Source organism: Sarcophilus harrisii, chromosome 4, assembly GCF_902635505.1.
Source record: "Sarcophilus harrisii chromosome 4, mSarHar1.11, whole genome shotgun sequence".
Taxonomy (NCBI): domain Eukaryota; kingdom Metazoa; phylum Chordata; class Mammalia; order Dasyuromorphia; family Dasyuridae; genus Sarcophilus; species Sarcophilus harrisii.
The window spans coordinates 393,787,502-393,800,817 of NC_045429.1; the positions used below are offsets into that span (position 1 = coordinate 393,787,502).

Consider the following 13,316-nt stretch of genomic DNA (forward strand, 5'->3'; position numbering starts at 1 on the left):
GGTGGAGAAAGGCTTGGTGTATTTAAAAAGACCAAATATACTAGAGAGTCTGAAATTCATGAGCCTTGGCCCTTCTCCCCAAGGTCACCCTTTAAGACTTTCTACTTATGTATTTTGTGAATCTAACTTCTGTTGTTTTAGTTTTTCCTTCTTTCACCTTTCTTCCTAAGATCTGTTAGAATTCTCTGGTTCCATGATTATCAAATGGACAAAAATACTTTTACTTTCTTCCATCCTACTTTCTTTGATGTTCTTCCCATCAGAGCAGGGAAACAATGGTTCCATGGAACATCACTCATTTTCCCCAGCTTGGCCACCTGGCCATCTCCCTCCTCTCTTCCCCTCTCCCCCCAGGAATTCTCTCTCTGGTCCCTGACTAAGATCAAAGACTGAAAGGGGCTCATACTTCCTGACACCACAGGTACCTCCCAGCTGCCCCAACTAGCTGATCATGAAGAAGATCAAGGAAGGCTCTGACTCACACGTCATCTACAAAGCAGGGGTATGGCATTTGCTGCAGATAGATTCCAATGGGCACTTCTGCTTGGGTCTGGCTCCTTATAATCCCTTGTTCAATCATGTCCTGTAGGTAGGCAAAGCCGCCCCAAATGTAACGGAAGTCTTCCACTGGATCAGCTCTTGGACCAGGATCCCAGTATCTGATAAAAACAAAGGTGGAAAAGATCCAGCTTCAGTGGGATGGATTGTGCACAGTGTTGCCATGTTCTATTCTCCTGAGGCTCTTATTTTAGCAGTTAGAAACTCAACTCAAACTCTTTCCCTGAGACTTTCAAATTCTGTTGTGAAATGAAAAGGGTTTAGATCTCACCTAATTACATCAGGAGTTTAGGAAGAACTCATTGTACTTTGTGGACTGATTTAGCAATGCTGTCACTATCCTACAATTCCTTTCACTCAAGGAAGCTGGGAGTCACTAAATGTAATCCTTCTGGTAAATTGGAGGAGCCCTAGGCCTTGCTATCTGTCCTGATGCAATATCCTTAGGACTTCCAGGTCTTCTCATCATCAGTTACAGTCAGGGTTGCTTAGAAAGGGATTACCTGGCTATTTCAACTTTTATCTCAAGGGCTTAGTGCAGTGTTGGCACATAGTAAATCTTAATAAATACTTTCTCATTCATTCAGGAATGTCATCATTGTCATTTAAAGAAAGGTTCAACACATAGAGCATATATAATGAAATATCTGTTGCAAGTGCTAAGGACTAAGGAAGGCAATGGGTCTTGACTATTTTTAGATATTAACTCACATTAAAACAAGCCTTTTGGTTACAGCAAATTCTGAGTTTTTTTGTGTTTGATATACCCATTGCAGTTGGCATAAGGGGAGTGGGTAGTGAAGGCCACAGGCTTCGCTAACTTGGGCAAGGGACAGCAGGCACCATCACCACACGTGGGGGAATCCATTGGAAGTAGATGAGAGGATCACCTGTCTTTGATCTTATTTGTTTTTTCCACTGCGTCTATGTCCATGCGGATCTTGTACTTCACATGGCGTGGTGGTAAGCTGTTCCAAGGAGAGATATCAGAGAACACTACTCCAGCCCAAAATCGATTCTGTTCCAGTAGGGAGAGGGCTCGGTGAGTGAGCTGGATTTCATCATCATAACTTTCAAATTTATCCAGGATCAAGCACTGCAGATAATAACAAAGTTAAGAGAGCTGGAGGAACTCCAAGGAGCAAGGACTCATCTTCCCTTCTCCCTCGCTCAAATAGCAGGAGGGAAGAGCTCCTGCCCTGTGGAGACTGACCAGGATACAAGGAGAGCCCCAAATCAGTGTTTGTTTAGGTCCAAAGTGCAGTGGGAGTCATCTAAAACAAGAATAGGAAAGATGTTTGGAAATGCTGAATTGCTCTCTGGTTGCAATAGATTCAGGGAGGACTACATTTATGCAGCTGTTCCTAGCTGAACAAATAAGCAATTGCCCTGAGTGATAAGAATGTTAAGGCCTCTCCCTATCCAGCATGGAGGAGAGAGGGACTGGGGTCATGTTGGATACAGGGCTTTCAAGATTAGAAAAAAGCCAGACTTGGTCCCCCGGATAGAACTCACCTACTTATATCATGAATTTAGGAAGAATTTTATTGTGTGCTGTGGACTAGTTTAGCAATGCTGTCATTATTCCATTAAAAAAGAAAAAGATTTCTGGAAGTGGCTCATTCTTATCTAAGCACAAACATACAGAATATAAACAGCTGGAATAGGAAGTGGGAAGAGGAGGAAGAAAATACAGAGCTAAATAGTTCCAGAAATGAGTTCCCATCCCAACTCAAGGCAGATACTGAAGGCAGAGAAGAAACCTGGAATTGTCCAGTAAGCCTAGTTCTTCCCTTTGGCTGCATCCCACCAGACTATCCTTCCCAATAGCAAAATGGATAACTTAAAAAAAAAAGTTAGGTAACACCTATTTTAACAGAGCTTCATAATATCTTGGTGCACTTATGTTTGTTTAATTGCTTAATTCCTTATCACTGTGGTGTTTTAATGGTTATTGGGGTCTTATTGGGGTCCATGTTTCCATCTTAGAACATAAACTCCCTGAAGGCAGGAGGTCTAGCTCCTGACTGGGTTACACTATTCTCAGGATATCATGCTTACTCAGGAAGTTACTGACTCATTAGTGCTCATAGGAGCTGCTAGAGGCTGTGAAGGGCCCTGAATGAATTCCTTTATTCCCTCTGGGGAAAAGAGCCACAGACTCTCCAAGATTCGTGTTGATGGGCCGGGGTGAAATGGCTTATACAAGTTAACCATTTAAATAGGAAAGAACTGATACAACTAAATTACAACTAAACTCGTCAGAAAACAGAGAGGCAGAACCCTCAAAGTTATGAAGAGCTGGGTTTGACTCCTGCCTTAATTACTGGCTCTGTGACCCTGGACAAATCATTTCTCTGAAACTCAATTTCCTCATCTGTAAACTAGAGATAATGCTAGTACCTAGCTGACAGGCTACTGAAGCTGTTACATCAGCTAGAATCAAATGTTCTGCCACATAGTGCAATTTTCCCCTCCAGAACCCCTCTTGTATTCAACTCTCTCCTCTCTCTGTTGATTATCTCCACTTGATCTTGTATATGGCGTCTTGAATGGTAATTGTTTTCATGTTGACCTCCCTATTACACAATGAGCTCCTTCAGGGCCTTTCTTTGTATCCCCAGGGTTTAGTAGCTGCCTGGCACACAGTAGGTACTCAAGCCTGACTTTCCTCATGCAGTTACCATATTAATTCTGGTCCTTTCTGCAGTTTGCCTAGCATATTGCAATAGCCTCCATATTGGTCTCCCTTCCTCCCCTCTCCCCACTCTAGTCCATCCTCCACACTGCTACTAAGAGATTTTCCTTAAGACCAAGTCTGACCATGTCACTCTGCTACTCAGTAAATTCCACTGCCTTTCCATGACCTCAATGACAAAATAGACACTTTCTGATTTAGTGTTTAAAGCCCTTCGCAGCATGGACCCAGCCTCATTGGCAACTGCTCCCCATCCCGCAGTCTAGGATGCAGCCAAACCGGCCTTATCTCTGCTCTCACACACAATACTCCCATCTCCATACTCCCATACTTCCTATCTCTCTGTCACCGCCATGCCCAGGGCCTGGAATGCACTCTCCCCGCAGTTCTGCCTCGTGGAATTCTTTTTCCTTTAAGACAAAGTTCAAGAGCCATTTTCTTTGCAAAGCCTTTCTTAATTCCCCCAAATCTAGTGCCCTGCTCTACCAGGTATTTAAATATTTTGGATAAATATATTTCGCTTGCCTACATTTTTGTTTTCTTCTCCATTAGAACGTGTGTTCAAATCTTGTTTCATACACTTATTGGCAGTGTGAGCTTAATCAAGTTACTTAACCTTTGTTAGCTTCAGTTTCTTCATCTGAAAAATGAAGAATATACACCAGGTGACTGTGAAGTTGAAATAAAATAATATATCTCCTCCAGAATAGGAATTATTTCTTTGTTTGTCTTTGTATTCTCAATTCTAGCACTATTCCTGGCCCAAACTTAATAATGTTTATAATTATTATTATTATATATTTATTTTATTTATATTTTTGTATATAATTATATATTAAAATAATAATGTTTATTGATTAGTTGAAGATATCAAATGAGGTAAAAAGATGGTGTAACGATCTCTCATTTTCTTTGAATCCTGGATACAAAGTACAAGATTGGTCTGAATTAGTGCTCATCCAATACAATGCACAGCTTTCCACTGACATATACTGACAAGGTCTTGTCATCTAGAATTGAGTCTAGAGAACTATGACTTCAGTATGTATCTTACTGGCCAGCAAAGACCAGCATGGATGTAGATACCCTGTTCATAGGGTCTGGGAATCTATCATGCTAAGATGGAACAATTGTCATCTGTGGAGCTGAAGTAAGAATATAAGTAAATGCATTTGAGAGCTGGAGACTTCCATTAGAGTACGTGACATTGGTGAATAGAAGTATTGTAGCACTGGCTTAATCCTCAAAGTGGCCACCCAGTTTAGTCTTTCATGATTGGTAGCAAGAGTAGCTATGAGATAAAGTTATCTAAGTGATCCAGGCCAAGAAAAGGTAGCAGGACCCTCAGATTCTCAAGCTTTCCATGCCATTAGACACCCAACTGTTTGGAGGGATTATAAATTAGAGTTGTACAAGAGAACACTAAATGACAAGAGGTGTCCAATACATAACCCATGGATCACATGTGGCCCACAACACTCCAGAAAATAGCCCAAAATGAATTAAAAAATTAGGAAATATGTGACAAAATTTTAAAAATACAATAAAATATGGACATAGTAAGTAATAAATGTTTTTCAAAGTCTTTATGTGGCCCATAGAAATCCCCATGTATAGTTCAGTGACCCCTGTTTCTTTTTTAACTTTGACACTATTGCCCAGGATCACCATTACAAAACCCCCAGGGTTCTTGAACCACTAAATGGGAACCACTAAGACGATAATATGCCATTTTACTTGGCATGCACAGGCTTACTCAAGCAGGAGCTATGAAATTACCATTGTAGGCAGGGTGTTATGGGAGAGAAGTATTTCTCCATGTAACACTTTCTGTTCAGACCAACATTGAGAATTTGAGAACGGGCAAGTCAAGGAAGCATTATCCTGACTGGGAACCGAGAAGTCTGGAGTTCTTGTAGATAACAAGTTGACAGGACACAACCAACGAATTTTCCCCGCAGATTCCCAAACATGGTGCAGCCTGAGCAGAAGGCCCAATGGAGTCTAGAAGAATTCTGCCACGACTGGGGGAGAAAGAGGGTTGAATCCAGGGCTCATCACTCACTTTCTGCCCAATATTTCAGCCATAGGGAGACCACAGGATGTCATCTATAGAAACTAAGTCGTTAGGGCCTAGAGACATTGAGACAGCCCTGGCCCTCTATGGACCCAGCACTGAGACTACCAGCCGGTGAATCTATAGATTCTGGAGAGATTCTGGGTCACCAAAGACCTGGCTGGCAAATAATCACCCAAGGATAATGGCTTCAGACAGATCACCAGTACAGCCAAATAATAAAACCTTTAATGGACTGCATTACCATGTACTTTGCATATGGCATCAACGTGCAGCTCTCAGGGGAATGCTATGTACTTTATACCTGTATGGGTATTCGGGATGATTACCTGCGGTTAGGCTATATGCTTAATACTGATTATGAGATGGCCGGTGCATGTACCTGAATACCCAGTTTGATTTGCACGGATTGCAAATATTTTCCTGGGAGGGAGGAAAGCCCTGGAGTGTAACTCCAAATTCACAGATTTGAGACAGGAAAAGCTACTGATTTCTGAAAAAAGGCCAGGATGTCATAATACTGGAGAATTATGCCAGGATGAGAACTTAGTCAGGAAAATGAACTTGGCAAAAGTGAGAGGGCAAATAGGCTCAGAAGCCCAGGTATTCCTCAGCACTTTGAGGGGAAAATATACCTGAAGGTGTAGTAAGAAAAGCAGGGCTACAAGAGCATTATTTTCTGAAGGATCCAAACTGCGAAACCCCAAAAGGCAAATCAGTACAGCAGAAAGAGAGCTGACTCTGGAATAAAAGGATCTGGGTTCAGATGGTACCTTGGGAAGCTGGATAAGTCAGTTCCCTGGGCTTCAGTCTCCTTATCTGTAAAATAAGGAGATTGGACTTGATGTCCTTTTTGGCTATGATCCTATTGCAAAATATGGGAGTAAGCAGGCCTATGTAATATTATCAATGATGACATGTATTTGAGAAATAGCACCTAATCCAACCTCTTATTTTACCCATAAAGAAAGGAGTCATTTTTTAAAGCTAGAAAAAAAATAAGAAAATTCATCTGGAAAAAGAAAAAGTCAAGAATATCAAGGAAATTAATGGGGAAAAAAAAACCCAAAAAGGATAGTGGCCTAGAAGTACCAAACTTAAAACTCTATTATAAAGCAGCAGTCTTCAAAATTATCTGGTACTGGGCTAAGAACTGAAATGATAGATCAATGGAATAGGTTAGGTACACAAGACACAGTAATCAATAACTATAGTAATCTAGTGTTTGAGAAACCCAGACTCCATCTTCTGGAATAAGAAGTCACTATTTGACAAAAATTATTGAGAACATCAGAAAGTAATATGCCAGAAACTAACCATCAACCAACATCTCACACCCTATACCAAGATAAGATCAAAATGGGTACATTATGATGATAGGGTAATACTATAAGCAAATTAGGAGAGGAAGGAATAGTTGACCTGTCAGATCTTTGGAGAAGGGAAGGATCTATGACTAAATAAGAAAAAGAGAACATTATGAAATGCAAAGTAGATAATTTTGATTACATTAAATTAAAAAGCTTTTGCACCAACAAAACCAATGCAGCCAAGATTAGAAGGGAAACAAAAAGCTAGGAAACAATTTTTCAGACAGTGTTTCTGGTGAAAGTTTCATTTCTCAAAATATATAGAAGATTGAGTCAAATTTATAAGAATACAAATTATTCCCCAATTAATTAATGGTCAATGGATATGAACAGACAAGTTTCAGATGAGGAAATTAAAGCCATCTATACTCTTATGAAAAAGTGCTCTAAATTACTATTGATTAGAGAAATGCAAATTAAAACAAATTGTAATGTACTAATTTCCACCTACCAGACTAGCTAATATGACAGAAAAATATAATAATAATAAATGCTGGAGGGAAGGTGAGAAAATTGGGATACTAATTAATGCATTGTTATTGGCAATGGGAATTGATTCAAGCATTCTGGAGAACAATTTGGAACTATGCACAAAGTATACCCTTTGATTCAGCAATGCCAGTACTGGGTCTGTATCCTAAAGAAATCATAAGAAAGGGAAAAGGAACCACATGTGCAACAATGTTTGTAGCAGCTCTTTTTATAATGGCAATGAACTGAAAAATGAGGGGATGTCCATTAACTGGGGAATGACTAAATAAATTATATGAAAGTAATGGAATATTATTATTCTATAAGAAATGATGAACAGACCGATTTTAGAAGAACCTAGAAAGATTTAGATGAACTGATGCTGAATGAATCAAGCAAAACCAGGAAAACATTGCACATAGTAGCAGTAAGACTGTGTGATGATCAACTGTGATAGACTTGGCTCTTCTCAGAAACTCAGTGATCCAAGGCAATTCAAATAAACTTTGAGTGCAAAATGCCATCTGCATTCAGAAAGAGTATTATGGAGACTGATCACAGATTGAAGCATACTATTTTCACCTTTTTTTCTTTTGTTTTTGTTTTTTTTTTCTTGTGGTTTCTCCCATTTGTCTCCCATTTCTTTCAATATGACTCATATGGAAATGTGTAAAAAATTAAGGTACATGTATAATCTAAAAACACAAAATAAAAAGAAAGAAAAATAAAAAGAAGAGTCCCAGGCACATGAAAAGACTTCTCAAAGGTCACCTGGAGAGTGTCACCTGGGAGATTTTAACCTAGGCCTTCTGATTCATGAACCAGGGAGCTCTCCCACTATATCACATGGATTTTTGAGTGGAAAAGGATCTTTACAATTAATGGATCTAATGTTCTATCAGCATTCCCCTTTATTACTCTCCTGAATGGCAGCCACCTAGCCTCTCTCTCCTTGAACATTTCAAATGATGGAAAGCTCATTCTCTTACAAGACAATCCATTTAGTTGTTGAAAATCTCTCCTTACTATGCTCAAAAAGTTATCAAACTCTGCATACCCTTTGATCCAGCAGTGTTACTACTGGGATTATATCCCAAAGAGATTATAAAGAAGGGAAAGGGACCTGTATGTGCACGAATGTTTGTGGCAGCCCTTTTTGTAGTGGCTAGAAACTGGAAACTGAATGGATGTCCATCAGTTGGAGAATGGCTGAATAAACTGTGGTATATGAAAATTATGGAATATTACTGTTCTGTAAGAAATGACCAACAGGATGATTTCAGAAAGGCCTGGAGAGACTTACGAACTGATGCTGAGCGAAATGAGCAGGACCAGGAGATCATTATATACTTCAACAACAATACTAGATGATGACCAGTTCTGATGGATCAGGCCATCCTCAGCAACGAGATCAACCAAATCATTTCTAATGGAGCAGTAATGAACTGAACTAGCTATACCCAGAAAAAGAACTCTGGGAGATGACTAAAAACCATTACATTGAATTCCCAATCCCTATATTTATGCACACCTGCATTTTTTATTTCCTTCACAAGCTAATTGTACAATAATTCAGAGTCTGATTCTTTTTGTACAGCAAAATAATGTTTTGGTCATGTATACTTATTGTGTATCTAAGTTATATTTTAATATATTTAACATCTACTGGTCATCCTGCCATCTAGGGGAGGGGGTGGGGGGGTAAGAGGTGAAAAATTGGCAAGAGGTTTGGCAATTGTTAATGCTGTAAAGTTACCCATGTATATATCCTGTAAATAAAAGGCTATTAAATAAAAATTAAAAAAAAAAAAAAAAAGAAAAGCTCTCCTTGTTGGAAAGGTCTTCCATTTTCCTAAATTCTCCTCTCATAGCTCTAATCCATCAGCTCTAATTTTAACCTCTAATTTAAATTTAATTTTGCTTTTATAGGAGAGCTTCTCACATATTTGAAACTGGTGCAAATCTATCCATTAAGTTTTTTCTTTGTAGTTACTTCAAATGTTCTTCATGTGACATTGTTTTCATGCCCCTCACTCTCCTGGTCATCCTTTCCTTGATACTCTTCTAGTTATCATTACTCATAAAATGTGGTGTCTTGAACTGCATACAGTCTTGCAGATGTGATCTGACCAGAGCAAGATTATAATGGAAGTGTTAATCTAGAACAAAGGTCTCACAAAATCTCAAGGAAGACAGGCTTTCAACACATTGAATTGGTCTGGAAAGTGAGAGGTACAGGAAGGTACTGACAAGATTTGTCCTGGGGGAGGCAGTAGGGAGGGGAAGAGGGGACAATATAACCACATAAATGAAACCGTGATGCATCTGAGTAGCTGAAAGCTCACTTGGTCATTGGAAACAGCTTTTCCCTCTCCTTTCCCTATTCCCAATAACCCTATCCCTAGCCTGGTCTATCTAGTGTCAGGACTTTCCAACCATCCTGTGAGAAACTACAAGGCTCTGACTGCAGCCAGCCCCATCTAACCCTCCTGCCCCACCCCCCCAGGGCCCCAGTCTCACTCCTGAGTTCTCCAGTCTGGGAGACAGCCACATGCCATTTTCTCAGTCTGAGAGATAAAAAGAAAGAAAACAAAGGAAGCTTTGTCAACTGGCCAAGAGATAGGAAAAAGAAAACCTAGTATATGAGAAAATTGAAGTGCCTGAGATTGAAATGACAATGGGCTAAGAACATCATTATTATCTAAGGAAATTGAATTGTTTCCTTTTTTAAAAAAAAATCATAATATCATTCCTATAAACCATATAATCTGGAGAGATGCTGTATTTTTGAAAGTTATTTCTACTAGAAATAGCAACAGGCTAAACTGGAATAGGATCTGGCTAATTGGGTTAACCAGCTGGGATTTTATAAATGTCCATCTGTCAGATAATCAGTCAACAAGCACTTATGAAGCACCTACTATGTGCCAGGCACTGTACTAAATGCTGGAGATACAAAGAAAAGCAAAAGACAGTTGTTGCCCTCAAGGATCTCATAGTCTAATGTCAGCAACTTGTTATATTTCATATATATGTGTGTGTGTGTGTGTGTATATGTATGTATGAAATACATACATACATATATATATACACACATATGTAGGTAACTTACAATATTTTTGTTGTAGTTTTAGAATAGTGAAAGCCTAAAGACCCCCATGTACCTGGTATATGGGATTTTAAAAAAAATGTCCAGAAATCCTGATTGGGGATTAGTGAGAAGGATCATGTTTAGAAGTACTTTGAACACTGGGTGTAAATTTTGGCTTTTATTACTTACTAATGTTATGCCACAGTTCTCTTGACTCAGTTTCCCTAATTGTCCTGACTCAGTTTCCCTAAATTCTCCTACCTCTGTTTCCCTGAATTGTTCTGCCTCAATTTCTAATTGTTCTGGTCAATCCTGCAACACCCCCCCCCCCCAATCATGATGATCCAGATAAGGAGAAAGACCTTCTATCTTAGACATCATTAGAATGTCCTGTACCTCTCCCCATTCTGTAATCCCAATTTGCCTAGGACCAATCCTTTGCCTAGGATCCATGTGGTCCCAGTAAATCTCTCCCTTTCAAATAAAATATTATAACTCTCTAATCTCTATCTTGCCTCAGTTTCTCTGGCATTACACTAACAGTGTGGACTTGGATAAGTTATTTCATCTCCCTAATATAAATTGAGACCTTGGGTAGAGGTGGGAAGGGTGGTCCTGGGTTTTCTTAAATCCTCCTGGCCTCTTACAAAGCCTGGAACCGGCCAAGGGGATCCCATTGCTGTCAGGGGATCTCTCAACCCTCATTTATCACACCTCAACATCCCTAAGTCACAATTTCCTCATTTTAAAAATGAGTAAATGAGCGCTGAGATCCTTTCCATATCTAGATCTTAGATCCTACCTGGAATCCTATGAAATGCCTGGACATTTAAATATCTGGACATTTAAAGAGTACAACTATTGTCAACTTGATCTGATCAGATCAGACCTTGATCTGAGTCTGCCATAAAAAACCACTCCCTAGGCAGAAGGCTGATTTTTAGGATAATTTATTATTATTATTATTTTGAACCAAAAGCACATTCTATTCTTTGGCCCCAATGAGGTATAGGAATTTAGGTTTTTATTACACTGATATCTAAGATCTCTCTAAGCTCTAAAAACCTCATGTTTCTACAAGAATATTCACTGAAAATATATCATATATACTTAACTTTTTCCCAGCAAGCTTAAAACACTCCATCCAACTCCCTACTGTCTTACTGGATTGATTGGTTTTGATAATTCCTCCTATTGACTACAAAAAATTCTGACTTATCAAAAGGGGGAATTTTCACACATGTCGTCATTCCAAATAGATGACAGAAAATAGACCTTCTTCTCTTTAAATCAAAAGATTCAGAATGTATCCTGTCCTCATCTGTTCCTCACATACTTTTCCTGGTTTGAAAAGCACAGTGGGTAGAAGCCAGAGCTATACCCTGAGGCAAAAACAGTTGAATTGTTGGTGACAGCAGCCAAAGAAGCCAGTCTCAACATGGAAGCCTATAGAAGAAGCAATAGTCTTTCTCACCTTTATTCCACTGGGGATGAAAAGAAAGGCCTGAAGTTATGCAATAGAACTATCTGATAGAGGATGGTAAAATATGGAAACAGAAATCACTTAAAAGAAGGAGAAAGCATTCTGTTTGGAAGTGAGCTCCTTGGGCAAAGCCTAGCTTCTGTGCTGAGCTAGGCTACTCTTGATATATGTCCCAGGAACATTCCATGAGCTCTAGCCAGAAGCCCTTCTTGTATCTCAATAGGAATTAGGATATGAATTTAAAGCCGCTCATCAGGAAGCTGTTTTAGGTTTACTTTAAGGGCCCAGTGTTTTTTCAAGCTATCCACAGAGAAAGAAAACCAGGAAACCACATCTGGTTCCTATATGCTCTATGGGTCAGCTAGGTGACACGTGGATAGAGTAGTGGACCTAGGGTCAAAAAGACTTGCATGTATAATCCTGTCTCAGACATTTACTACCCCGGGGCAAAGTGTTAGGTTCTGTCAGTTTTGCTTTGCCCATATGTAAAAAGGGAACATTAATAGCAACTACTTTCCAGGTTGTCATAAGGATCAAATGAGGTGAATGCATAAAATGTTTTGCAAAACTTAAAGTGATAAATGAAAGCTTGCTGCTATCAGAAATCATTATGATCTCTTAGAAATTAACATAGGGTCCCTTAGAGGTATGTGTATGTATATGCATATGAATCTTTAAGTAAACATGGGTAGGTAAACCTTTAGTTAAATTTCTTGTTTAAAAAATTATTTAAATTAGTGTGCTTCTGAAAGTCAAGATGGCAGGATAAGTAGTAAACTGCCATAACTCTCCCATATTCACTTCCAACCAACCACAAAACAACTTCGGGACCAGCAAAACTAGCAAAAAGATGGAGTGATAAAATATTTTAGCCCCCCCCAAATTAGAAAATTGGCAAGAAAGATCCATCTCATTTGAATAAAAGGGGAGCACAATGCAGGATAGGAAGTCCCAGCTACCCAGTTGCAAGCCGCACCTCAGCAATCCAGTGGGAGATCCTGAAACGTAGTGCTGTGAAGTACCCCCATGTGCCTCTGCATGGCTAGGGGAATGGGCAGATGTCAGTTTGGAGAACTGCCCTAGGCAAACAGGAAACCTCCAATGGCCAGGCCTCCCTTTGCTTCAACATAGTCTCAGTGTATGGACTAAACTGAGTGAAGACTCTCTCCTTAGGATGAGGCTTCCAGGAATTATAACTTGAGATTTTGTAATAACAAGTTAAACTATAGCTAAAAAGTGTTGCATTGTCTTGAATGAACTTTCTCCTCTTGTTTCCCATCAGCTCTTAATTATCTTTTAAGTACTTCTTTTAAAAGCAGTTTATTCTTTTGTTTCTGGGATAGATTTCTGTGTTTAGAGTATAAGCCTGGACTCCCCCAGACAATGGGAGAAAAGGTCAAAGGGTATTTAATCTTGTGTTTTTCAGTTTGTGGTTTGCACTTCTTTACTGACAAACACCTTGTCATAAGGGAATTGCCCTTTCTCAAGAAAGGTCTTAATAAACCCTTTTTTGCTTTTCTACTCTGAGAGTCTCTGATTGTTTTCATGGTCGAGGCTGTCCCACACAT

The 13,316-nt window shown here is 39.3% G+C and overlaps 1 protein-coding gene across 1 annotated transcript in view; it reads right to left on the bottom strand.

The window, feature by feature from the left end:
• Positions 1–13,316, bottom strand: part of ABCA4 (ATP binding cassette subfamily A member 4) — a 118,846-nt gene that overhangs the window by 94,611 nt on the left and 10,919 nt on the right. Inside the window, exons 3-4 of the mRNA XM_031967109.1 lie at positions 1,449–1,654; positions 483–659 (exon numbers count right to left, since the gene is read on the bottom strand). Of these exons, the coding sequence (XP_031822969.1) occupies positions 483–659; positions 1,449–1,654 (383 nt within the window). The remainder of the gene's footprint in view (positions 1–482; positions 660–1,448; positions 1,655–13,316) is intronic.